This window comes from Galendromus occidentalis, unplaced genomic scaffold, assembly GCF_000255335.2.
Source record: "Galendromus occidentalis unplaced genomic scaffold, Mocc_1.1 scf7180000077404, whole genome shotgun sequence".
NCBI lineage: Eukaryota > Metazoa > Arthropoda > Arachnida > Mesostigmata > Phytoseiidae > Galendromus > Galendromus occidentalis.
In genome coordinates, this window is record NW_003805392.1 from 108,028 (window position 1) to 135,907 (window position 27,880).

Below are 27,880 nucleotides of genomic sequence, written 5' to 3' on the forward strand. Positions count from 1 at the left end.
CGAGCCGGCTTCGCCGAGCAATCGGCACACCACAGACTTTCCAAAACATCGGTCAATTCTTATATCCGCCGGTTCCGTGACAACTCTTGGAAGGACCGATACGGCGATGGTCACATAATGAAGCTCCTTCGTGTTAGATGACACTCGTCGACGAAATGAAAATGCTCCATCTAGAAGGAGCACGATAGAAACTTTGAAACATTGGAGCATTCCGCGAAAAAGGTGGATAGAATGGTTCGGAAACGAGACCAGCCGAGAACATGCGTGATACGATTGTTGGAAGCGAAGAAAATCGACTGTCGGTTCAGCTTTCAGTCGAACGAGGCGAGAAAGAAGATGTTCTGTACATGACTCACAGATTTTCTGCATGTGTTGCAAAATCCGATAGAGGGATGTCGTATCCTGTGCATGGGGAAATGACAGCCTCGAACATTTCGTGCGACGAGGATGACATGGCAAGTCGGAGTCCTCATTTTTTGTCCCCCGCCATTCCAATTTTAGACCCGTTTGCTCGATCACTCGCTCTACTCGTGACTCGCTCCCTCGCGCGGTGGTCTCCGAGACCTTTGGTCTCCCAGGTCGACAGATTTCAATATAACGTACCCCCTCCCCCTCACCCTCCCTCCACATTATTGTGCGGGGTTGAGGTTGAACCTACTGTTAGGGCGCTTTACAACATGCATACAAGCATCCATCCATCTATCTGTGCATCCAGTTCGACGGGAGCCGTTCGGATGGATGGAGTGAGTGAGCCACGAGCCCACGACCAGAATACATAGATGAACTCCGATAGAGAATGCTTTGTCCGAGGCTGCTCTCAATAGGGGGGAGCTGCAGCGATGTCAGAGGAAGTTGGCTTGTCTGTCTGGATCGGGGTTGAAGGGGGCGCGTCGATCCGACCAGAGGCGTGTTATTTGGATATATTTTTATATCTGTTGTGGATCTATCAGCAGAAGAGAGGAGAGAGAAAAATGGTATCCCGAATCTTCCGCGCGTCGGTTCATCAATCAGATAGATAGCGGGTCTAAATATTTTAGTCAAGAGTTCGATATCCGGTGGCGCGTACCGGTTGAGAGAACGACCTGCACACTTAATGCTTGACCTCCAATAACAGGCGGCACTAAAATAGTGAAAAGCCTCGAAGCCTTTGTTGTTGTTACCGCCGCAATGACTCCTCCCGCCTCCATGGACTTCGCCGTCGAAATCATCGCTCGGTCCAATCGGCTAGCTCTTGTGCGATATTTTCTGCGTCACCGCTCACAAAGCGGATCAGAGTTTCATGCAGCATTGGATGCAGGTCGTCGCCATCATTGGTACCACCACCGTCGTCGGCTGCCGCCAGAAAGTGAGCCTGGCTTCTCGTCACCGGGCCGAGTCGGCAGATGATTCATGATTATAAAAGCTCCTAATTGCCGTCCCGACGGGTCGACATTCAATCCAATCAAGTTCGCCAGAAGAGTAATTCTAATTCATCCGATTCGATATGCTCGATAGAGTGAGTGTCTTGATACGCCTTACGGACTTCCGGAGTTTAAACGTTATGCCTGGTGCTGGAGAACTCTCATACCCCGCTGGAATCTCTTAGGTTCCTTCGAAAGATGCGAGCACCGGCTCCACCCCTTTCCAATCCAACGGTCGTCATCGAGCGGAATCGAACTCAAGGTTATCTCGTCCGCGGCTTCTAAACACCGGAATTACTATATCACAAAGCTTGGCTGCAGTGCTGAGGGGAAGGTTTAATTGTCACTGAGTTTGTGGCTTCGCCATGATAATAATTAGGCTCCGGCATCTTCTTCTGTCAGAGCGGGGTGACGGCCGATCTCTGCAATTATCCCGTCGAACGCTAAAATAGTACTTGGAAGCACGGATCGCGGACGGTCGAGGAATGAGGCAGACCGGATGGAAGAAGAAGATGTCGGTCTGTTGGAACAACGTATCAAGTGCGACGCTCTTTCTGTAGCGATAACGATTTAGCTCCTTCGACACCCACTGGGTCCGATTTATCGAAAACGTCCCTATCTCGTGTCAGATGCGGCTCGTCGTGCTACAGCGACCTGACATTGGAGTAGAACACCATCGTGAAGAAAAATCCTTCTCTACTGTCGAAGACTTCTGCGACGCTGGCGCTGGCGGAATCTGATGACAGGAAATCGAGATGAAAGATCTGTTTATCGAGACGAAATTGCTATCCTGCGAGGAGTATTCTCATTCCGGCTAAGCGAATCAGGTCAGAACAACAGAACAACGAACGTCCGTACAATCGAGCAAATAGCCCTCTGGTACCATCTTCAGATCCCTCCCGTAGATATTCCTGGAATTATAAGATGCGCCGAAGGAGCGAAAGTGGTATTATCAAAAAATTCCGACACTCGCGCCTGCGAACCACCGAACGAAAATCAAAATAATATCGACTGCTCTGGAATTGTTCGGTTCCAAAGAGCCTGAAGAATCCTGCCCGGGGATTGTGAGGGAAAACGCAGGTAATCGAAAATGACGACAGCCTCGATGCTTGCTCTAGGGAAGAAATCCTCCCCAGACCACTGGTGCCGAATCATCTGAAAGTCACCTCGGTGGGGAAGCAAAGCTCTGTGATGGCCGATCAATCGGCCGCGAGCCTACGGCTCATTCGCTTTCCATAAATAAATAATGCTTAAAGAAGTTGATGGATCAATCCAGCAATCGGTCGGAGGAGGAAACGGACACTGTGAGTCTACCGTGTCCTCGCGAGGTCGCCATCCGGAATGCCAGGACTTGGCTGGAGGAAAGTATTTCTCCGCTTGTTGACTTGAATTCCCGAGTCCCGCACGGCTCACCTGGTCAGACTTCGAGAATATTCCAAGGGCTTAGACTTCGTTGTTGACATCATGCATAAGTCAATGCTCGAGAAGCCACAGTCACCCGCGTTATTGGTACCCAGTAGTTCTGACAGTGCGGTCGTTCGCTCATCTTCCCACCTTTCCGTCAGTCGGTCGGTCGTTCCGTCGAATTCACAGTCAGTTCGCTCATGCGTGTTTTATGTGCGCATTGAATTTGCATTAGTTTGACATGGTGGAGTCAGCCCGATTTTTTCCTCCGCGTCACCATCATTGATACCGCGCGAATTTGTCTGAGAACGGCGACGTTCTGATGATTCAAGCGAAAAAACTGCTTCGACTCGACGCCAACATGATCAACGTCGACCTCGTCGCCGACTCCTACTCCATCATCGGTGTCATGATCAACGTCGTAGTCTTGGTCATTTAACCAAATATGGCGTCCATGTCGGAGATTCCAATGAAGAATCTATTTCCACAAGAAGAACAACAGACCTCCTGGGCAAGAGAAAACGCGCCCGAAACGTTGAGAAAACACCGTCTGACCGCCCGACGACGGTCAGTCCGCTGCAGTCGGACACTTGTCACGAGTAAACGAGTAAGGACAAGTGAGTAAGGACTCGGTTAGAACGAGAGAAGACGAGTCAGATTCGCCGATGCGACAAGATGCTGCGCGACATTCTCCGAGCAATATTTCCTCATTGAGACCAAGGTCAAGGTTTTTTTCTCGCCTCCGACTCTGCCAGCCGGTGCATGATCGTCTCCGGGCATCTACTCGTCTGTCTTCCGCTCATTACTCAATCTCCCGGTGCTTGTCGGCAACAATGATGAATAAATCGGCAAAGCACGCGAGGAATGGTCCCTGCGATGTATTGCGGGAATCTTGGCGAGTCTGCCGGGATCCCTCCTCTCAGTGTCGCTTGTCGACCGCCTGTACCAGACGCGGCCGGTTAGAGAGTCTCGTTTTCTTATTGACAATTATTATGAGAGTCACCTATTCACGTAGTCTGCCTCCCCGAGAACGAAACTTCACCCGTTCAGTGCAATGAGGACGGCCGTCCGCTGTCTGAGACCACCCCGTGGCCCCGAGGAGTGGACAGTGAGGTCTCGGACTTCATTCGCTCTCGACGACCGAGTCGATCCAAAAGTGCGCGAATGGGTCGGGTCGGGCAAGGAATGTTCGGGTCCGGGGGAACAGATCCGCCGTGCACTTGAGGATTTAGCGGACGTTTCGTTTTCCGACATCTCCCAAAGAGGAGGCATTTTAGCCGCAGACCTTTTCTTGAGCGACAGGAACAAGTTCAACGACCGATTCGATTTTGTTTTCGTATGTATGTGATTGTTGAGGCATTGTTAGCTTTCTCTTGCTCGTCAGCTCCTCTGTCGGTCGGTCGGGACTCGGCCGATTTCCTCACAAGTTTGACGTGGCTCCAGCGGTATGCGATTCAAGAACAACAGCAGAGACATGACGAGTTGTACAAACGCACGAATTTCCGCTGTAGAAGGCCTCTGATCTAAATCAGACGAAGAATTTTCGAACTGTCTGTCGATTCATCTCTCGGCTCGTTGAAAAACATTCCCATCCGCTCCGATTCGATCACGCTGGTCGTGCCGCCCTCGTAGCCGGTCCCGAACCCGGCAGAGCTGTCGAGCGACATCGGAGCCATTGAAATTCAAAACCATCTCTGTCACGTCTCTGCTCGCACTATGTATTTTGCTTACGGCCATGCTCGCTTGGAGCAGCTGCTCGACGAAATAATTTCTATTCTCGTATGTAAGTAGGCGATATTCTTACTCATGAGCTCAGAGGTGTTGTTTGTTAGTACAGATAACGTGCTTCAGTTCAGGGTCATAAATGAGTCAGAGTCTCCGGTCCGCTGCCAGCATTGCTTGGCTCCTGGTTACCAGGGCAACGGCACAAGGCCGCCGTTACACTTACTATCCTGGGATGAGCACCTCGTGTGTCCTGTGGAGGAAGTCATGGAATACGTGATGGAGGCCTTCAATACCATTCGGAGAGTCGGCCGACTGAACTCTTTGAGGACGCGACTGATCACTTTCCAAATAGTTTCTTATCGGTTGTACTCAGGGACCCGAAATAATTTCTCGATATGTCGGGGTAACTCCACTTCCGATCATTCATCATGTCGAAAGTGAAGAATTTGATTCGACTGCGCGCTGCGATCGACGATGCCAAGAGTTGGTTCAACCATGATGGGGGATTCGGCGGCAGAGTCCATCGAAGAGCTTCGCCTCGAAGAGGGAAGATGCTGGACGAAACCGAAAATAACTCCCCAATATCCTCTAAGCCGCGAGGCACGGGCTGAGTCCGAAGTGGATTTCGCATGTTTATCAATTCTGACAGCTCGCTCCCCGCGTATGGGGTCGGCTCGGTGCTGAAAATGTCAAGTGAGCGAGATCGCCGCTTCCCGGGTAGGTATCCTCGAGGAGGCCAAGATCGACGCAAGGGAGAAAGAGCTAAGCTGGTGTTAGAATGCTACGAACGTGTTCGACGAGATAAATATTTACGGATACTCTCTTCGGAGACCTTGCTTCCACCCGGGTCTGCCCATCGACGATTTCGTTTCGGTTCGTTCGTTTCCGGTCCCAGTGATTCGAGGAGCCCACTCAGTGAAAGCGTAGCCTTCCGGACGTTGGCACGCCCAGAATTATTGTCGTCAGAGAAGATCAATGAGAATGAGGCTTGGATCTCAAACCTCGGGCGGACTTCGCCTTCCCGAAACACGATATGTCTAACATCCTTTCTTCGTCTTCCAGATGAAATCCATAGCGCTAATAGTCCTGTTGGGACTAGTCGGCTTGGCACGAGGCGATCTCATTCAACTTCTAGGAAAGGAGGCCGAACTTAGCATTGTGAGTATAAGCCATCGATCTGAGATTTATCAATTCGAGGATTTATAGCCAACAGGATGGCTCCAATCATCGAGTCCGGGCAGGGGGAAAGATTTTTTCCGGTCAAATAAATTTGATAGCTCGTGGCTCTCTTTTGGACCAAAGCCTCAATTTGTCTAAGTGCGGAGAACGACTCGGAATTCCCGAACCCGGATGGAGTTCGGCGAATGGAGTCTGGTGCTGTAACATTCGCCTTCTGCCGGCTACCCTGGGGTGAAACCAATCTCGGTCGTGTCAAATAGTTTTTGCCTCCGCGCAAAATCAAGAGGGGAACTGAATGATTGTTCGATTTCACTCGTCTCCGAGAGGCTGTTCTGCGCGTGAGGCGCCGCTCTCATCTTTCTTCTAATGGTTATTTTATTATTATTGAGTGCCTTCGGTGAGCAGCGAAATGGGAGAGGCAAAGTCTGCGCGGTAGGATCCAATGATAAGAATATGCTCGACACTGGCTATATGTGCTGACAGGGGGAAATATCGAGAAGAAAATCATGCAGTGGAGCACTTGGACCGTTCGGCCTGGACTGCGCCCATCCCTCCGGTTTCCGCCTGGTAGAGTGGATCTCTTCTTATCGGCAACATCGGGCGGCAGCCTGCTCCTCGGGGTTCGAGATAGAGCTCCGGGAAGTGAGTCGGATCGTCGTTTGAAAAACCTCGGCGGCGAAGTCGGTCTCCCCATTCGACAATTTCGGCGAGAAATATATGTGATATTGAGCTGTATGTGGGAGAGCCCGTCCATGTGGACTCAGAGTGGATTGTGGTCTTTGTCTTCATGTCTGAGGCCCAGTGTCGGTGGTGGTGGTCATCGTCGTCGTCGTCGGACGCTGCCACGGGACGACTGCGCCCACAGGAAACGAAGCAATTTGCGTGCTTCCTGTCGGAGAACGGGGAAAGGACAGGGCGGACAGGGGTTCTTGGGTCCGCGTCCAATGGATATAGCCAGGGGGATAAATGCGGGAGAGGCTGGGCAGTTTGTTCTGAACGACAAATTCAACGGAACGTCGAGAAACGATGATGTCACCGTCAAGTACAGGCGTTGGGGAGCTCGATGTGGTGGAGATCGCTTTCCGTTCTACGAGTAATCCGATTAGCTCCACACTGACATTCGCTCCGTGAACACCCGCAATGCTTTCACGCTACGCTTGTTTCGCAGATTTTGAGTGCGGCTCACAGGCCCATCCACTTTTGTGGAATCGGGAGATCGATGTTTGTGGTCCAAAACGGTTCGCCGCACTGAGATAGCCGTAACCTGTGGAGCTCTTCTCTCTCAAGGTCGTTCTCCCCTCTCGATGCCCTCTGCGATTATTCGGCATGGTTGTGACTTCGCTCTCGCGTATCGAAGAGGAAAACCTTGAGTGATTGAGCGACCATGGATCAATGCGGTCTCGAAGTGAATAATTTTGAACTTCATGGGTTTTCTATGAACTGTGGAGTTTCGCTTTGAACAGTCATCACACCGACTGAGGTTCGTCAGAGTATTCCGACACCGCAGCGGGAGTGGAAGAATTGACAATTATGTACAGAAGCGCCGAGTTTTGGCGGAAACAGTCGTCGCGGGATCTGAGTGAGTGTGTGTATGCTAGTGAGCCGGTGATGGTGGCTGCGAGTCAGTGTATCCGAGAGCGACTCCGGGGGTGAGACGAAGCGGGCTCACTCTCATGGATCAGTTTAATAATTCATGTTGTAAGGAGGAACAGCAGGATCCATTGATCATCCTCACACCACGCATGCGCGGGAGAGGTGGATCAAACAGAGGGGAATGCCTAAAAATGGCTCAGGTCCACCTTGAGCCTCACATCCACGAAGCTCGTCGTCATCAAGCTTCTCATCTTCAGTAGCATCTGCTTTGTCATGGCTAAACCACATACGAAGCGATTGGGCTGTGAAACGTCATCTGTTTGCCGGGCATGTAGCAGACGCCGCTTTCGGGGTTGCTTCATTGCAACCGCTCATCGGACTTTGCTGGGAGAGAGCGCGCCGAATTATGTACCTCCGATTAGGCAGATACTTCCAGGAGAAGAGAGAATTGTTCAAACAGGGGACGCCGCGGCGAATCCAGCTCGAATCACCGGGGGAACCTCAGAATTTCCGTCGCTGTACGCCGTGGACAACTTGATCGATGCCGGAAACTGTGCTTCTGTACAGCCGGGTACATAGATTCAAATTCACCGAATAGGCTGAATGCTTCAGAGTGGCTGCCGAGCAGGTCAACTGGCAGCGGTGCCGGTTTCCCATGCTCATGACGCTCCCTTGACTGCGCTGCCCGGGCGATACCTCCCACGAATCTAGGCGAACGTCCACCGGGTTCTGAACACGAATTATTGTGGCCGCAAGGCCATTCGTCAATCACCATGGAATCACACAACGTTTACCATAGCCTTCCCGCCACGCACTTGGTGAGCCCCGAAACAAAAGAATTCAACAACTCGGCGAGCTCTGGAAGACGAAGCGGATCTTTCTCGGATTAGCTGCGTGCCGAGTTCAAGTCTGAGTAAGCGGGTACAAGAGTCTGCCTCCGGCACATGAGTCCCCGGTCGCGCTGCACTCAAAAGTTGAATATTGTATCACCTTCAGCCGATTTGGACATTGGATCCTAAACCGATTCCATTCGGCATTGAACTTGATTCCCGAGTCGAGCGGGACGATGAGGCATCCGAGCCGTAGAGGGAGAGATGGAGGGAAACAAATGGATCAGCTACGCTACGACGTGGATTGGCGGAGGTGATTTTGTTTTTCAAAAGCTACGCTCGGCGAAGGGACCTGTGAGTCAGCCGATCTGCTCGCTGTCGGCGTGTACCGTCGTCACTCGTTCTTGACTCTCATTTCCATTCGTTCAATCAATCAGTGAGTACTCTCAATTGCTCCGCTCGTTGTTCCGAGAACGGGGCATAGATTGTTCGTTCTTTTCAAGCGAAGCGTGGATGCCTACGCGATTCCTCAGCTCGGGACGCCGCCGCTCTCCGACATGACTGACTGCCTGACTGAAGGAAAGAACCGAGTCCGTTCTCGGCGCACTCGGAACGCCAGTCACCGACGTGAGCGGGAGACGTTACGTTGGAGCAGCCCGCGCGATCCGCTCGTCTGGAGAGCGACGCTTTCTGTCGACGTCCCTTGGCCAGCTCTTGTTTTATATCTCGAAGCATTCCTTCATTCCGTCAAATTACGGCACCCAGAAGCGGATTTGGGCAGCTGTTAGAGCACGCAATTTCGTATTTGCCCGTTTTTGTCTGAGCATCGAGAAGAGCGACGGAAAACGAGCTGACGCGCGTTGCACAGCTGATAGATAGCGACAGAAGCGCTTGAGTTTACTGGGAGGTTATGATGATCAACAGGGCATCTTTACTCCGGTCAGCCAAGGAATTCTTTCGCGCACCGGACGGGATTCGGGCCAGGGATAGCGATCTAAGCTGATTGCCCGTTTGTCTGGGGCCGTTATATCGAGCGTTAGACGTTCTCTACTCTGGTTCATCCGAAAGAGACGATGACGGCTGATGTGGAAGCAAATCGCACAGCTCTCAAGAGCAGAAAGCTGGCAGTAAACGGAGTCATTAGGAATGAATAATTCAATGAATCTTCGGGGAAGCTCGAGACTATTGATTCTTAGAAGACCGTCTGGAGAAAAAGCGTTGGCGCTGGATGCAGATAAAGCCGTACCGTGGTCGCGACTCTTTAATCGGCTGCAATCGAACCGGTTCCCATCGCTAGATGCCATGTGTCCTTCCAGTGCGCCGGTCTTTGAGCCCATATCTTCGGCCGGTTGCATCGTCCGGATAGATTACGAGCTCGCGGATCCGACGGAATGTCCGACTCGCCGCTGCCTTCCCTCCTCCTATTTGCTGAGTTCGGTCCCGGTTTTGTGAGGATCGACTCCCAAGGGCACGGAACCGAGTGAGATCCCCAGCTGCCTTCAGAATATCGAGCGAGACCCGAGCTCTCCTCATTCTAGAGCCATTTTCATACACCGTCGACGTTGAACCGGGACGCGGGAACGGGACGGAGGGAACGAGTTCGAGTATCCATGAGAAAACGTCTTCGTTCGAACACGGTTGCGGACGCTCGAGTCGAAAGGTGTTATCTCGATTTCAGACAAATCGCGTCAGATTGAGTTATGCGTCGCTGTCGACATCGTTCATTCGGTCTGTCGGTTTGTCGATCGGCCGACGCATCGGTCGATCGCTCATTCGTCAGTCAGTCAGTCAGTCAGTCAGTCAGTCAGTCACTCACTCGTTCACGCAGACCCGTCGTCGTCTTCTGACCACCGCACGTCAATCAGATTTTTGCGCCGAATCCGAAGCAGAGGTCCGGCTTCGAAGTTCTTTTTTGAGAACGTTGTCACTCGTCCAGGCGGCTGCTTCTTCTTATTCATTTCTCCTTCCGCAGTTTTCAATTTTCAATACTTTTCGCTCTTCGGCTTTTTTTCACCGAAAAATGCTTTCCCCCCTCATGTCGCTGGTGGCGGCTCTCGGTGGTAATCTTCCGCCGGTCGGGATCATTTCTTTGCCTAGCTGACCTGAAACCAAGATCCCTACTAAGGCGAGTGGTGAAGTGAGCGTTCGGACGACCGACCAACGCGACGTCGTCGGCTGACGAGCGGATGGACGAGCTGAGGCTAACCTGTAGCAACACCGGTCGAAGCGCTGAAGAAGTTGCCGATTTGAATCTTTTTCTCTGCCTTCACCCTCAATAGGAACCGAAATTGAAACCGACCACGAAACCAGCGAACAATCGCCGCCATCGAGAAAAAGAGTTGCTTACCGTTGACCTCTGTACTGGCGGCGGTGCGCACGAGCTGCCGTAAACACTTGAGCTACGAAACAAACCTCGCCGAACGGTTTCCGATGCTCGTGTTGCTTCTGCTGCTTATCCTCAGCTTCATACGGATATCCCTTCCGTATGGACGCGAGCGTTCGGCTCGGGCGGAATGCTCCGGCTCCCCCGTTCCCAGCCGTATTCCCTAAGATCCGAGCGAATGGACGGAAAACGAAATTGGTCAGAAGAGGAAGTCGTCGATCCGAGATGATATTCCGGCTCGACTTTCATATGTCACCCAAAACAAAGAGGTCAGGCCCTCCACGATTTCGGGCAGCGGCTGCCGCTGATGAAAGTTCGGCAGCCGACGAGTCTTCGTGATTGTCTGCGTGAGTCGGAGAACGGAGGGGGTCTCCGTTCGTGGGTCCGTCTGTTTGACTTCGCATATAAAGACGTATTTCACAAATCTGCTAACCACGGAGCGCGGAGTCACCCACGCGAGCTTTACATGGATCTGGTTTTCGAGCGTTCTCAGGAACGCTTACATTTCATTACCATGGAATGCTCACGGGATAGTGGCCGTGCGTCGTTACTTATTCTCCTCTAGTCATTTTCGTCCGCCGAATTCAACCAGTGGAACCATGACCAAAATCCGGATCTGGTCGCATGAGCGACAAGGGGAAGGATGCGCAGGGGAACAAACGCGAATCTTCTGATTCTCGGACTTGACTTCGGTGGATTCACGAATATCATACCGTTGCGGTAAAGTCACCCCTGTTGCTCGATCGGCCCGTCTCCTGAACAGGTGCCTTCGTTTCGAACATAAAATATCGGAGATTTCGAATCCCGCATTCGTCCCACTGATTCCATAGCCGTATCTGGGAGGTCAATGACTACAATCTTTATTGGCCGCTGTTTTGAACTTCCGAGACACATATCTAACGCAACTAGACGCTGAACCCTCGGAATCCCTAGATGCATAGATCCTTCCGAACGCCAAGCCACTGCAATTCTATTGCGCAGGCCGGCCGGCCGCCCGCTGAGATAGGTCAGTTCGACTGCCTTCTCTCGCATTTGAATATGCGTCGCGTCTCTTGAAGTCGTGACATAATTCACTATTTCCCATCATTCAGAAGTTCTAGGATCTAGAAGCGTCCGGCGCCATGATATATCAGCGATTCGGTTCGAATTTTCGGTTCAAACGACGACGACGACGCGATAGCTAGATAGCTTCAAGCGAATAGGAAGACGATGCCCTGTAGAACGTCTGAACGAGGCTGGCGACTGTTTTTTTTAGTCAAACCAAGTTCACTCATCTCTGAAATGGAGTGGAGTTGTCCCTTTCATTGATGTGAAAATGTGTAAGAGCGCACGACTCGCGTAACAGCACAGCACCGCACATGGCGGAAGGCCCGAGCTACGATCGACGGACCGAGCCTTTGGCCAATTACGGGGCACCCACCTATCCCAAGTCGGGCAGCCGGGAAAGCAGGAGCCTTGCTCGTAACCAGTCTCCTAGCAGCAGCATCACGACGACCGACACTACGGCGGCGACCACTACTACTTTTTCCTTCCATATCCACGGTACAGCGGCCGTGCTGCTCTCATTGTTGACGCCGCAGCTCCTGTGGCCGGGACGACAAGCGGCATTGGCGACGACGAGCACTTTTAGGGAGTACCTAAGGGGGCCACCGTTTCTGATGGCATGGCGCTCACATGGAGGAAGGGACGGGCCGCGATGTACAAACAGATGCGGCCCGGGCTTGATCGTTCACCACTCGTCGTCATTACTAAGTGGACAATTGTATCCCGTCACGATTTGCTTTTTCCCGTTGTTTTCCACCGAAACTTCGAAATTATGCCAATCGCTTCCCAGGTCCTCAATCAAACTTTGCTCCACTCATTACGCTACACGCGGTCCACGACCGACACGAAAGACAACAAACTTTTGTGGGTCAGTTCAAATACCACCGGACACTCATCTCTATGCTTCCCTCGCAGTACGTAAGACTGCCGTTTGCTCTCGTTCGACACGAAGGCCTATCTTCATTGTTCCGTTGGGAAACATTGATTTTTCTCATCGACTAATAGCTTTCCCAGTGTATGTATCACGAGCGACTAGAACCAAATGGAAGTGAATGTTCGAGAGTTTTCAAATGTCCGCCTCGGGTGGCTCTGGCTTCAATAGCTCTAGTCTAGGGTGGAGTCACCCGTTGGATGTTAGGACCCGCTGCTGACTAAGCATTGAACGCAGCTGTCCTCTACACAGTACCGGAGCCAGAGGAAGAAATTCGGCATCCAGCACACCCTGTATTATTACACTCCTAATTGGGGAAAGCATCGAGTACGATCACGACCACAGAATCGCTCTCCTGACGAAGTACGATTTCTCATGGACCGTTATTTGTGACTCGCTCTCCGGAATTCCACTATATTCGCGGGGAAGTATTCAGCGAGCGACACCCCTTGAGACCTCTATCCGATCGGCTCCGGCATTCAATGGGCGCGGAGCGGGGGAGCTCCTCGTGGCGCCGCGGCGCCGGGGGAGTTTCGGTCATTTTCAAAAATTACGCCCCCGAAACTCGACGGTTCATTCTTGAGTAGTTTTCGATTTCTGCTTCCTACGGAGACCAAACCGAGAGAAGATTCCAAGCCCAACGTCAGAGGGGAAGCTAGAGAATCGAAAACTTTCGGGCAGAGGCCGACCCGACGCTTGAAACAGCACGCAGGCGAGAGCTCATAACATTCGGAGTCCGGCTGAATTATTATAGACTCGGGCGCCTGTTTGCTTAACATTTCCTCCTACGCCGTCACTGTCCACGGTAGACGGCAGCACAATCTGTCGGACAGAGCCCACATCTGCTGTTGATACGTTGTGGGGCTTGAACTTGTTTCAAGAAGCGGCTTTTGAGTAAGAGAAAGGAAGCGAGCGAAATAATTTAATGGATTCGGTCCTCCGCCTGTCCGACCGCTGGGTTCGAGCTTAATTCAATTTCAGTCGTACCGGATGGACTCAGAGAAGCGTCCACCAGCAGCATCTTCGTCATCGCCGCCATCGCGTCCGAAAATCGCTCGGTCTCATTCGGATGAAGGTTCCGGCGCGGCGTCCCATAGCGAAGGGAGTCGTAGGACATGTAGCGTAGATGGGCGAAACCCAGAAGCTCTCGGCAGTGTCGGTGCCTCGGGGTGCTCCCCGGCACGGTGACTACACCATGGACGATCGCCCCGCGGATCGAATTCTGCTATTTGAGAAACTTCAGGGAAACACTAAAGAAATCAAAATGCGAAAGAAAAAACATCCACCGTCGTTTATGGATTGAAGAAACGTGAATTTGCGATCGTTTCCCGTCGAGCGTCTTTCCGTGAAAACAGCCGTTCCCACGAACACGAAGAGATCCTGACGACACGTCGGATTCATCAGATAGAAGGGTTGTTGTACGGAAAACTAGAATCGAAACATCCCCGATCTCATTTACGGTGATGATGATGATGGCGACGTCGGTGGCGGCGGCGCGGCGTTTGAACGAAGTTGTCGATGATGATGCTCGAGGTAGAAATGGCGATTGTTTCAGGCCGTAGATAGTTCGGAGCGGCGAGACCGAATGATGACGAACTGGATCAAACGAATCAACGAAGCGCTTCATCAAATCGCCTGATGGAGCCTCGTTAGTCCTGTAGGGAAGCGAAAAAATTTAGTGGCAGCCAGAGCAGCACCAGCAGTCGCATTGAGAATTGGGTGTCCAGTCGAAGCTTTCGTGACGAGGGCCAGCTGAAGCGCGAGAACGCCGCGAGACGAAATCTGCCAACGGCCCTCCGACCCGCGCTCACGACAGATATCCACAGTACGTTTAGCTTTGGCGGCCGCCGCCGCCGCCTCGTATCCTCGGTGCTTCGAGCAACCGACGCGTCTCCCTCTCAATGCGTCGCCAGTACAACGACTAGTCCAGGGGAGCGAACGACGGTCGCGAGCGACCACAACACAGTAGTAGGGCGGCCGTTTCCACCGTAGAACTTCGTTCCACGCCGTTGAAGCTCCCAACGACCAACGAGTGAGCGAGCGTGCTATCGAGTGAGTTCACAACGATGAAACGGACTGACTGACTGATTGCAGAACTCGACTCCCAGCGATCTGGGACAGGCTCGAACTCGTTGTAATTTGGAGGCTTTTCCTTTGTCGATGGGAACGCTTGTCGGTTTCAGCTTTCGAGCCCATTGTGTTTTTCTCTTGGGTGGGGTATCTTTTTGTCTGACTGCGCGTCTTTGAGTTCACGAGACCGTTCATCGGTAGCGGGCGGTAGACTCGGGAAATTGGGATGAAGTTCCTCGAGTGGGTGGGACGGTGGGGCGTTCGGGGGTTATGCTGTAAGCCAACGCGCGGCGGCTGGCCGGTCGGTCGGTCGGCCTCGGTCGGCTGGCTGGATGACTGCCCTACCGGCCCCGTTGGCAGCTGTCAATGCGCTGACAACAGGACAAGCATGAATGACATGGTGGGCGATTCAACGAATTTTCCCTCCGTGGACTCGATGTCGTCATACTCGTCGCTCCCTCACGTGACGGTGGGGGCTATGTAACTCGGAGAGGACAACGCTGAGAGGAGTTCACAAGCACCGGTGCGGATCAGATCCGGGGACGGAAGCTGCTGTTCCACCGGGTGGCTGGCAGCAGCTTCGGCAACATCGTGAACAGGCTCTTGGCAAGACGAGTTCGCGATGACAAAGAACGACGAGTATTCAACTTGGACCATCTGTTTCTATTTGGACCGAGTTGAGGGGCTACGTCATCGTCACGGCGTCACCAGAACCGGCGGCGAGCGAACTTCCGTCACGTTTCGAGCAAAACGGCTTTTATTCCCAAATCGAAGCGCGACGAAACAGAAGTCATTCCGTATGCCCGTACACCTTCTGTCCATGACGGATTGCGCTGAAGGGAGCAAGTGGCGACGGCGGCGGTAGAAATGACAATTGTTCCGTATTCGTTCGACGAACAGCCCGAATTCTGAAGGGTTGTTGTTCGGTTGCGGTTGTCGCTTCACGCTTCACGCTGCCGTCTTTCGCGTTGTCCACCGCCGATTCTCGCATCGTATCAATCTATTCGTCTATCTATGGGTCCACCTATCTTTCGGTCCATATGTTAGCGCCGTCGTCTTCGATTGGTCATGTCTCCGCTCGACGTCGAAACCGTTTTCGACCTCCTTGTCGGTCGCTCGTCGACGTCGTATCGGAACAACATTCCAAATCGAAACTCCCGATCCGAAGCCTGTTCTGTTGGACGATGGCGACGTCCACCGACTTGTCGCCTCTTCAACACTTGGGCGGGAAGACAAAACGTCACCCACCCTCCCATCTCGGCCGACCCGGCTCAGATTTTGTGACCACTTTCAGAGCGTTGGAAAGCGAAGCGGTTTTCCTCGTTCCTTTCATCTGCTACACATAGAAAAGAGGTCGTCAATGGCCTCCCTCTTGGCATGTGGAAGCAGGTATCTTCGTTTGCGGACTCCGAGTGTCGTCACGCCGATTGAGAGGTCATTAGGAAAACACAACGGAATGTGCGGCGACTCGGGCCTTTTGAACATTCGCTCGAGTCGTTCTCTAATATCTCCCCACCCTTGCCAACTCGCGACCACGGACTTGCTCTACAGTCTCTAGTCGCTTGCTCGGCCGCGCGTTCGCTCGCCTTAGCTCTCCTGTTCATTGCGTCGGTAATCGTTCCTGCTCATCGTTCTGTCGTATTCTCTCGATCAGCATTCACTTAAGCAGCTGGCCAGTGACCACTTTATTTTTTTCGGAGTCGCACGCGTTCCGCAAAGGGTTGCGCTCGGGGAACTTTCTGGAAAGAAGCTGATCAGTCTCCTCGTCATGGCTCGGTGAAGAGAGAGGGAGTCGCTCGTTGAGATGGAATGTCGTAACCGATCAAAGATGATTTTCGGCAATTTATTCGAAAGGAGAGAGAAGTGACGCTCGTCGCCTAGCTCAATAGAGCATCCGCGAACCTAATGAGCGGCAAATGACGCAGCAGATCCACGGAACTCCCAGTCAGTTGGCTCGCTGCAGCAAGAAGCTGTCGAGAGAAATGTACGTTCGATTGTAACGGAAAAGAAAAGCAACGTTGGAATCACTTGAATGAGAGTCTTCCGCTTCTTCCCAAGCGGACAATGGTGGGCACTGTCTGATCTTCCGAGTGATACAGTCACAGTGCCGATAATCGAGCTGTGAAAAGGCCTCACGGCTCCGTGCAGCTCCAAATCAATACATCGGGTGGATCGATGACTGGGGACATGTGTTGGGAAATCGATGAATGCCGAGAAAAAGAAAAAATTGTACATGGAACTTTCCCACTCTCGGAGCGGAGTTCTAGTTCGTCGAGAACCGATCAATATCCTGGGCGTTTTCGCCTCGATCGATCCCGCGCGAGCGGTCCGAGGGGAGTAAAATATCCGAATAGAGTCATTCGTCGGGACAGCTCAACGATTATCTCTTCGGTTTGATCTCGGGATCGGGCAGGGTACCGCCTTGGTGAGCTTCGGCACTCGCTTTCTCCCGAAGCCTCGGAACGGTCATCTCGAAACCGTTGGAAAACTCAATCTGTTTCGCGCTGACAGTGAAGGCAGTCATCGTTCGGCACATTTCGGCGACGCGGCGTCTTCGCTGGGATTACACCATCGTATGCATGACAACGAAGAGTTGTCATTTTCGTCTCTTCTCGAATATATGTATGTACTTGGAAATTGGGTGTTTGCTCGCCGACCGTGTGAATGTGGTCGTGTGTGAACGTCACCCAGCGGTCTTGCTCTGACGGTTTATTCCGAGGGTCGACGACTCACCGGTACGGTGACGGAACGAGCGAGGAGATTCTGTGAACGAGGAGGCAAGGAAAAAATACTCAGAGACAATTGACATCAGCGGCTCCGATGACCGTCCGGTCACTTTGCCATCCGTTTCGTCTCTCCTGTCTTTTTCCCTGTGACAACACCTGCCCACGGAGGCGACGCTGACGCTCGCCCACCACGGCTGCCGAGTCATTCACGGAGCGTCTCGCTAGAAGTATTGATTCCTAAAGCATCGGGAATCCCCGCGGGTGCGGTAATTATTCGATCGTGAAATCGTAAAACTCAAGACCTGAAGAAGTCGAGAGCAATGATTTTCCTATGACAGCGCGGAACGCTCCAGCAGGGAGCCGACTCCTTCTGGTTCGTCGAGGGAGAGCTCCACGGATCGTCGGGATGTTGAGGACGTGATCGGGTACGTGGCATGTTATTACGCAAGAGGCGAACCGAATAAGGATCCCTAGAGTCCTTCATCGCGATGAAGGTGTGAGTCACCACTGTTATTGCTTTCGGGAATGTCTTTTTTCGGTCGCTTATCATTGGTGGAGTCAGTTCCGCTCCGCTCTGCCAAATTCTCGGCAATAGAAAAATGTGGACGGGTTGATACACATGTTCGCTTGAAACCAAAACAAGGATCGGGTTGTCCTATGGATACAGTTTTGCGATAGAGTTTTTTTCTTCGTTCCACCATCGCAGTCCGTCAAAGCTCGATTATTTACCTGCGTCGGTCGGTCCGACCCCAAAAGTCCCTGCGTCCGTCCCCCCAATCGATCAAGGCTCGGATAGTTTGCGCTTCGGTAGCGAGCACCACGTCGAAAAGTGTCGCACTTTGATTTTTCGAACAGCTTTCAGAGCAGCTATTTTCTTCGTTTTTAAGTCAACTTCGTGGCGCCAGCCAAAACGAGTCCTTCGTCGAGGAGCTTCACGGACACTGCTAGAGCTGGCAATGGAAGGTGTGCCTATCTGTGGGAACCGAGTCTTCGGTGGTAAAATCCGAGCGGGGCGATGATCACAGAGTTGTCAGAAACGTCGATCCCTTCCTACGATGAAGAAGTTCTGCGAGGGATTTTGTTCGGACAAGAAAGTGAGGGAGACCGAGAAATCTCATCCGGTATATGTGAAAGTCGGAAGATTGAAAAAGGAGAAAAGATTCATAACCCGAGATACCTCCAATATGCATCCCATGAGGAGCTCGGCGGATTCCGGGAGGTCCTGGATTGGTATTGGCTGAGATTCCAGATGGCTTCAGCGACAGCCGTTTGGATTCGCGCGCCAAATCTTGCTTTCAGAACGGCTAATCGCCTTGGCAACATCGGGCAGTGTTTCTGATTTTCCAACGGCTCTGAAAGCTCACCATCTGCTGCATCTGCTCGATTGGCTGAAAGACAGCTGTTGTCATTGAATGGAGCTGCCCTGAATTCGTACAGCAGATAAATCAGCCGATGTGTTTTTCCTGTCTCATCTGGCGGACGGATCACTCGAATGACTGATCCGATGTTAGCATGAAGAACAAGAACGAGGACCGTCGGACCTCGGTGTCCTCATCCAAGAAAGGGCGTCTGGTTCCGTGGGAAAAACGTATTCCAGCGGAAACTCGCAGTATTCCAACATGTCATGCAATTCAGAGAGGTACCCTGGAATAGAGAATAATCTATCGTTCTTCGCGCTTAATTCTTCAAATCAAGTTCGGGAGATGCTGCATCGCGCAAGGAACTTACGGCAGAGGTATTCCCGAGCGCTTTGTCAAGTGTCGCAGCCAGAGTCGCCCTGACGCTCGGAGAGGGATTGGCGTTTTCTCTCGTGCTCGAAAGTTAAGGTGGTTTATCAATACAGAGCAGAGTTGTGATTGACGTGACGTGTAATAGCGCTCCGCCCATTTAGAGACCCCCAGGTTCGCCTTCAATCAAAATGATTTTGTTATCTCCGATTCGCTTCAGACGTTCATCACACCTTGATTGTTGATTTAGTGACGCTCGAAAGCTTCTGATGCCACCATCTGATACCAGGGGGAACCGGTGAAAATCGAATGTGCTTCTGATGATGGTGGAAGCCGTGTCGATGCATCATTTCATTTCGCTCATCACGCGGAGCAAGTTCTCGGACCCAAATAAGCCAGAAGAGTGAGAAGGGCAGCTCAAAGAGGCCTACTGATAACGATTCCGATCCGATCCGCCTGATTGGGGAAAGACGATGAAAAAGGAAAGTATTTCATATTTGCTCAGCGAAGTTTGAACAGTTGATTCTTTCTTTGCTCAGTCGACGGAGGGGACCGTCCATCGGTGGCCCGCGATGGAAGCGGCGATTCCGATCATCGCTGCTTCTGCTGCGGCGGCGGCGGCGGCGGCGGCGGCGGCGGCGGATACGACCACGATGATGACAGTGGTTGTGGCACCCAGAGCAAGCTCAGTATGTCCAGAGGCTCGTTGTGTATTGTGACTTTTGTCCACCTGGGGCCTTTTTTCGCCCGTCGTGATTCTGTGCGACGACTGTCTAACTGGTCAAGCGGCCGGTCGACGAGCGAGCGGCGACGCGGGCGAGCGGGTGGCCGCTTCCGCCCTTAGAGGCACACACATAGACACGAAGTTCTCAATGCGAGCACCCGACACTCCTCTCTATGCGCGGTTCCGTGCTCGTTTGCAGTGGCACTGCCGCGTATTCAGTCAGATCTCCCCACCGAACGGAACGTTTGGCCGTCGCGGGCCGTCAAGTGTGAAGACCCAAAAGCAAGAATTGTCTCTTCACGGGATCAGCCAGTCAGCTAGCTCTGGAGCTAGCGCACTTAAAGGCGAAGCGAAGCCTCAGTGAGCCACCGAGATGAGCCAATGTCAATGGGAACGGAGACAGGGAAGCAAAACGACAACGATGGCAATGATAGCATGGCCAGTGCCATGAGGACGCGCGGTGAGAACCGCGTCGAAAGTACTCATGCCGGGACAGTTTTGCAGTTTCCGGTTGATGCCTCATGCATGGTGATTCGGTCCAGCAGTAAACACCAGATTAGACTTTCCAGCATATTTTGGATCCTCAATCTACGAAACCAGGAGGAAATTGTCGAATATAATTTCCGTTGCACGATGCCCTTATAGCTCCCGTGAACGCAGAGAAGATTCGTTCCACAGAATGTCCACATCGGTTTCAGCTCCCGATGCTCGAAATGATCGCCAAGGTTTCCATTGATTTGTCGAAATTCTTCTCTCGGTCACTCTTCCTCGGAGCTGTTGATTTTCTGGCGATACGCGCGATGTTTTAGGCGTTTGTTGTCGACACACGGAGAGATGCCTTAGAGTTCAGAGAGTACCCTGCGATCCGAATCGAGGGCTAATTCCCGAGAGCTCGGGCGAGGAATAGGTTCCGACTCAGTCCGCGAAGAAGGACGAAATGGATGAGCGTTTTTGAGGAAATCTCGAAATTCTTTGTTAGCAATCTACGGGAAACTACCGACGTGAAGGGTGATTTATGGTGCGGACGATGGTCCACCCGATGTGCGCGATCTTATTCTGGCCAAGATTCAACCTCTGCCGTCCCCTTGCGGAAGCTGAATGTTCCTTGAGGTCTCTTTCTCAACTTCGCGGATCAGCTATATTGATCAGGGGCCCTCCGGTGATCCGACGACTTTATCACACGAATTCCTTAAACTCAAAAAAGAACGCTCCCATGATATGCATCCGTGAGGTGTGCGGTTGTAAAACTCGAAGGCTGGAGCCAAACACTCCTCGGTCTATGTTGACCCCTTAGAAACTGAAATAAAAATCGTTCTCGAACCTCGGGGCAATTCGTCTACCAGCGCTTCACATAAGCCTTCTACGATCTATCACCGAATGGTTCGATTGAACTTGCGTAACATCCAGCGCACTACGAGATCGGAAGCTCTTCCTCGCAAGGAGGGAGCTATCAGGAAATTCCTGACTTTATCGGGCAGCGATGCGTTCTTCACGCGACCGGAAACCAGAATTCTGTATCTAGATTCCCAAGAGAACTTTTTAGCACACTGAAGCAATTCCCCAGAAGATGTTCGACAGCGGCGAGTTCCATCGGAAACCGATGGAGATGAATTGAGCGCTATGTCTCATCGTTCTTGCTGAGGACGCCGATGAGAGAATCGCGCTCGATTCGAGTTGGACCTTGTTACGATGCATCAGAGAGAGCGAGGTATGATAAGGCTCGAATATCGTCTCGCCCGGGGTCCTTATGTTGGAGGAGTGAGCCAGCCAGACGATCAGTCAGTCAGTTAGTGAGCGTAGGGACGACGCCGCTGAGGCCCTCCCTTTCCCCACCCGCTGCCCTGCCTCATACATGGTTGAGCTCGTGACTCAGGAGAACAACATTGATCCTGGTCGAGCGTCGGAGAGACTGTCATACTATGTACTGGGTATCCATTCTGTCCCGGTCCGATATCAGTCCAAAGTCTGTGGGAGCATATGGCCGGTCGAAGAGCCTGCGGCTCCGGGGGTAGGGGACGGGATACGCGATTTGATGATCAAACTGGGACCTCGAATGAGCGGCGCTTCAAACTCGAGAACGATTCGGTATCAGTCTGCCCATCATACTTTCCGTTCCTTAATTTACCCCGCGATACGACGTTTCGGGCCTTCGCTCATGGGATAGATTCAGGCTCCACAAGTTAACGCATGTCTGACTTTCGCTGCAAGGAGGATATGCGTAGAATGCTGGCACTCCGTCAGAGAAATGATAGACCGGCATATGTAGCGTTTTCGCCGCTGAGCGGTTCGCTTGAGTTTTTGGGAACAAAAAATCCTTTGCTCCCGGACAGCGATATGAAAAGCCATTCTGAGCGCTGCTGGCTGCGAGCGAGGGCGGGGCGTTGAGTCTTGAGCGTGAGGTCCCTCGTCATCTGCAGGCAAAAGTCACGCGAGATCTCCGTGCTCTAGTGCACTTTCCGCGATTGTAGAGCGGACCGAGCAGACGAGCTCGTAGTCCGAACCGGCCTGGCCACCGCAAGTTCATACTTCGCAATGGGAGACGCTGTCAGAGCCACACGCGATGCACCGAATACACGAAACCGCACCGTTAGATGATAATTCTAGTTTATCTCATCTGATTCGATCCACCGACTCTTCTTTCTTCGAATATATCCCGTCCCACCCACGTTTCACCCATATCCGAGAAGAGCGCCTCGAGAAATGCTCGTGATGGGCGCCGCGACCCGCGAAACTACAACCCAGAAACTCCTTATCGATGATTTTCCGACCCGCAGATTACGTCAACCCCCCTCTAACGAAGCATTCTCTCTTGTTTCACAGTTCAAGGAGAGCCTGTACGGCGCCACGTGGCTCTCATTTGTCCAGGATGATGGAAAAATCACGGTCTTCGCGCCGACCAACCACGCCATCGAGCTTTTCGATCGTCTCGAATTCGAGCGTCAGGCGGAAGCCCACAAGAAGTCGTTCTTGAGAAACTTTTTCGGTAAGCTGCAGATAATAATTGATTCCCTCAATCGGATGGCTATGCTTTCCCTGAAAGCGGCGCTCCACCGAGAGATCACCTCTCGGAATTCCTCTGATAACGCTGAATCTTTCCTCTCAGTGCAAGCCCGAATAAGAACCGAAGAGCTGCCTGATCGCTCTGGATCCTTCCAGAAAGCCAGTCCATTGTTCTACACGAAAAAATGGGAAGACGGACAAGAGGTGAGGACCACATCGCGGTCGTATTCGTAACCATTGCCGCCTTTTCAGAGTCCCTGTGTTGAGATCGTTCCACGTTCAGAAAGAGCGCCGATCTCGCCTTTCTTCGCTTCGTAAACATTGAGCATCATTATCAGAGTGTTTTGCATTCTCTCGCCAAAACCAAGGGAATCGGCATCCTTCCTCGTCGATCGGTGGTCACTCGCTCTCAATTAGAAGATTCGTCCTAGATACTACTGACAGCTCTTCGATATCGATCTCTGTTGAATACAGAGAAAGCAAAGGCACACGTCTACGCGGTGGAATTGAATTCGCCTCAGCGCGTCGACGCGCGATCACCCTTGTGATTGAGTTCAACTCATTGCTTGTGCTGTTTGTCCGTCGAAAATTTTCCCTCCTCCCGTTCCCAGGCATTTGGTAGAAGTCGGATATCGATGATCGCTCCTTCAATGATAATGAGAATTCAATCCATGTCGCCTACAGAGATCAGAAGATTGATATTCCGGCGGTGGATTGTCATTTCCCGAATCGGACGTACCGTCCGCACACTTGATTATGAGCCAGCAGACTCCACTCTCTGAGCTCTGTAATCATCGGAATGGGAATCATCTTCTATGAGAAACTCTCCTTTCGTCATTCCAATGGACTTTTGTTAGTCTGTGTTTGCGTGTGGTTGGGCGGCCAACCACATCTTCTATCTCCATGTCGGCCACGAAAATCACGACTGAAGATCCGACGTCGGAATCGCCTTTACCGTCATCCGCATCCGAGAAAAAGAAGGCCGGAGCAAGGGATTCCCCATATTAGTTTGAGTGGCTCCGCAGATTCGCCTTTCCGGCTCTTACACTCCCGAGCTCGGAACGATACACATGCACAGATGCATTTGAAGCTCACGTCGATATTCCTCACCTTACAGAAAGTTTACGTCAACGAAGCCCAAATCATCAGACAGGCTGCGGGGACCGAGGATATCACAATCTACCTCATCGACAGGGTTCCGAACTTCAAGCAATTCGAGAACGTCCCGCCAAGCGCCAAGGACTTGCTGAAGGACCTGGACAAGCTATTCGGCGTACGGGTTAATATATTGCACGATCTGATAACCACCGAAGTTCTCGAGTCAGATAGGGTCCCAATAAATCACATGGCCAATGCCTCTATTCCAGCTCAAGGGCCTCTCAGTTGACGGATTCAGGAGTCGAGTAGAGAAGTTGAAACTATGGGATCTCTTCGCAACGTGAGTGATTGTTGGTAAAACGACTCCGAAGCGAGTCTCGGATTGAAGAACGCGGAAAGAAGAGAGAGCATTTTGGTTGATACCTGGAGATGATTTTTGAACCGTGAGACGAGAGGTCTTAGAGCAGACGTATTTCCATCAGAAAATAAGCATGGGATTATTATTTCGATATCGGAAGTCCAGCCCGAACGTCACTCTGTGCTTTTACAGGCAACGAGGAACTTTCTTCTTCCCAATGATTGAATCACCAGATTCTCGACTCACAGAAGAAATCGTCCAGGCTCACGTCATTCCTGGGAAAGTTCTCTTTACACCGCACTTCCAACACGAACGATTCTTCACAGCCACCCGAGGCGAGGGTGGAAGACGCTTCCAGATCAGCCTTGTCAACGAAACTGACAACCATATCTCGAACCGTAAGTTAGCCGTCAACGCAGCTATTTTCGTTCCGAAGCAGTGTGACATTGATTCGATTCAGGGTGATGACGACTCGTTAGGTGCTATCAGTCTTAAAGAGAGCTGAACGATCGATCATTCATTCCAGTTTTGGTCAAGAGCACGAGTGTCGGCAACAAGCCGGGAGAGAAGACATCGATCGTTTCCCGACTGCATCTCGCGAACGTGCCCGTTGAGAACGGAGTCGTACACTTCATCGGAGCACCATTGGGTTTCCCCACGAAATCCGTATGGGATTATCTCCAGGTTCGTCCGAGCTCGTACATGACGATAGTGTGGGAATAGGAAAACGATTGGGGGAGTTCGATATAGAAAACCGAGACAAGCTCCGGTTTTGGAGCCCGAAATCTCCGGCCACGGACTCCTCACCAATTTGAATATGAAAATTTGCTCGCCCGCAGAACGAAAAGGAGAGTCTGAACCGGTTCAACAACTTCGTCGATATCGTCAGAAACTCGGTAGAATTCAAGAACGAGCTCCGCAGAGCCGATAGGAAGACGCTCTTCATTCCGAGCAACCACGCTATCAGCGTTCTGCCAGCAGACGTTTGGAGTCAGTACAAATCGAATCAGAGCGAACTAACGAAAGTAAGCGACGTACAAAGTTACAAATGATAGGAAACTCCCATTGATATATATATATGTATAGATACTGATGATCTGTTCTAATATTCCAACCACCAAGTTTCCGAGATATCTCCGGACCAACTACAAGAGCAAACCGATAAGACGTCTCCTTCCTCGCATATTTCAGCTACTGAAGTACCATTTAGTGCAAGGCCAAACCATCACCGAGGATTCGCTGAGAAGTTCTTCAAGTTATTCCCCAACCTTTACCGCCGCGAATGTTCCGATAGTTGTTCGAGAGATTCAGTGCACATCCGGCTGTACGTTTAACTCTGGTACATATCGATGAAGGTTCTCTAGGTATTTCCCTGTTGTTCACCCTTGTTGTACACCCCTGTTCACCTACGCCGCAAGCGTCTTGCGTAGTAGACTCACGCAGCGCCAGCAGCTATTATTCGCTTTGCGATGATGGTATAACTGGTCTTTGGTGTTAATTTGCAAGGAATCTGCATCACGGGGTAAGGTACCTTTAGAGAAGACTGCGAGAGTCCGAATTCACCTCATTGTCGACTTTCGACGAGACATTTCGTCTCTCATCTCGTCGGTCGAACTAAGCCGACTTCAATTCTCAATTTGAGCTTTCCTGACTCCTGACCCTGAGGAATTATTTCCTCGAGGAGTAGACTCGATCCTTAGCATGTCGGGCAGGAGCCAGGGATAGCGGAAGCCGAAACCAAGTACCAGACCTAGTAGCAACGACACTATTGACCGAAAGCGAAAAGATCTCTGAAATAAGCAGACAAGGTTTCCACCATGATCGCAATTAGTTCGTTTTCTGGAGTTCCGCTAGTTCTCGAAGAATATCTCCGATCTGTCGGCATGTACGAAGCGATCTGTCATGCGGAATGCTGATATGTTGAATGATTTTCGAACTTACCGCTCATGAAACTAATATCCCCTTACTAATAATGAAGACATACGATGCGATTGTGTGTCTTATTGAAGACGCTGCCGCTAGGTCAATGCTTGCATGGCACCGAGCAACAAGTTCGCCCTGATTCCCCGTGAGAGGAGTAGCAAATACTAATATTCCCCCCGTACAGGTGCCAATAGGAGTATACTCGTCGAGTGCGCCGGAGTTAACGCCACTGTGTTGAGTTCTGACATCGGTGTCTCGGACGGCGTCATCCACATCATTGATCGAGTTTTGGGAGCCCCGTCGCATTCCCTTGGATGGAAACTACAGAACGAAGAGCCCCTCGCGTAAGCATGAGAGGAAATATCGCACCTCTCATTTAAATATCGAATTTATATCTATCGCCATTCGAAGTCGTGGTTCACTAGAAAGAATCCCTCGGGACATCGATTCCGCTCGTGGAAGTCTCATCGAATGTCTCAATGTTCTCAGAACGACCCAAGCTGTTGCCACCAAAGGGCACTGGAACAAGAAGCTGGATAATCCGAACAGCCATTTCACCCTGTTCGCCCCCAACAACTATGCCTGGCGCCAAATTTCAAAGAGTGACTACAATCGACTTGTTCGTCAACCGAGCGAACTTCATGATCAGGCTGCTGGCATCATGAACCGCCATCTCGTGAACTCGCAATTGAGTCGCGACGAACTTCTCAAGCTCTCTGAGCTTCGAACTGTTCGTGGAGACACAATCAGACTATCTCACGATAATGATCAGGTGAGAAATCAAATCCGTCGAATAGAATTGGAAAAGCAGCTAACTCGCTGAGCGGTCTAACATGCTTTCCTCGCCCATCCCCAGATTAAGCTCGCATGGGGGAGTCGACAATGCTCCGTCCTGAACAGCGACATCCACGCAACGAACGGTGTGATCCACATCATCGACTGCGTTCTCATGGAGAGCGATGATTTGGTCTCGACGGCGCGAGCGGTATCTTCGTCCATCAGCGTCGTCTTGGCCGGGGTTGTTGCCGCAATTTTCTTCATCGGGAGACACTGAGGCCTCGTCTGAGAAGCTTGCGCCAGATATCCAAAGAATATCCTTATAGCGTTCGATAGCTTGGGAGGAAGAAAATCTAGCCATCTAACAGAGAATTCGACGAGGAGGACGCTATTTCCCAACCACGGTCGGCAGCGGTATGAGGATAGAGACTGAAAAATGAAAAGAAACTGCTCCTGGAGAATGATTACCAACAGCCTCTATCTGATCCGATTCCGGGGACGTCTCACGGAACGTTGAGGAAGAAATTGCCAAACTTCAAATCAGGTTCACAAACGAAGCGAAAACCCAATCCTCTCCAGCCAAACTTGAAGCACACTACACGACGGCAAAATGAGGCGTTTGCCGCCTCTAGATGGTTCCTGAATGAAGCTGAAAGTTCTGTCTATGAAACAATACCTTCGGCCGATGCGGCGACCTGCGATGAGAGGATATCATTTTATCTACCTAAAATTCGGAATAGCAATCGCAAGCCATAAACTTAAGAAAGAGTTAAGCGCGCCAATCCACAGCGACTAAAAGAGAATCAAAGTGGATCGCACCAATACTGAATGAGTTTCGTAGCCAGACGGTTGCTATCGAGAGAGAAAACGCGTCAACGCGAAGGAAAACGTTGACCCAGTCGGAAGAACGAATGTTGGGATGGTGGAAGCTGTCGCCCACCGTCATTGGCTCGAAGTTTACGTGCGTGCACCATACTATCGAATCTGT

General features: G+C 51.6%; 1 protein-coding gene across 1 annotated transcript; it reads left to right on the top strand.

Moving 5' to 3' along the window:
• Positions 1–3,165: 3,165 nt before the first annotated feature.
• Fas1 (fasciclin 1 Fas1 domain-containing) lies at positions 3,166–27,169 on the top strand. Its single transcript, XM_029111217.1, has 13 exons — positions 3,166–3,234; positions 5,592–5,687; positions 22,557–22,719; positions 22,840–22,940; positions 23,854–24,009; positions 24,104–24,174; positions 24,385–24,590; positions 24,692–24,876; positions 25,032–25,217; positions 25,384–25,531; positions 26,300–26,459; positions 26,605–26,887; positions 26,972–27,169. The coding sequence occupies exons 1-13, from the start codon at positions 3,166–3,168 to the stop codon at positions 27,167–27,169; spliced, it is 2,022 nt and encodes a 673-aa protein (XP_028967050.1).
• The last annotated feature ends 711 nt before the right edge of the window (positions 27,170–27,880 follow it).

Coding starts and splice junctions, on each gene's coding strand:
- Fas1 (XM_029111217.1), top strand. CDS start 3,166: ATGATCAACGTCGACCTCGTCGCCGACTCCTACTCCATCATCGGTGTC. Junction 24,877..25,031: donor CCGTATGGGATTATCTCCAG/GTTCGTCCGAGC, acceptor GCTCGCCCGCAG/AACGAAAAGGAGAGTCTGAA. Junction 26,888..26,971: donor TATCTCACGATAATGATCAG/GTGAGAAATCAA, acceptor GCCCATCCCCAG/ATTAAGCTCGCATGGGGGAG.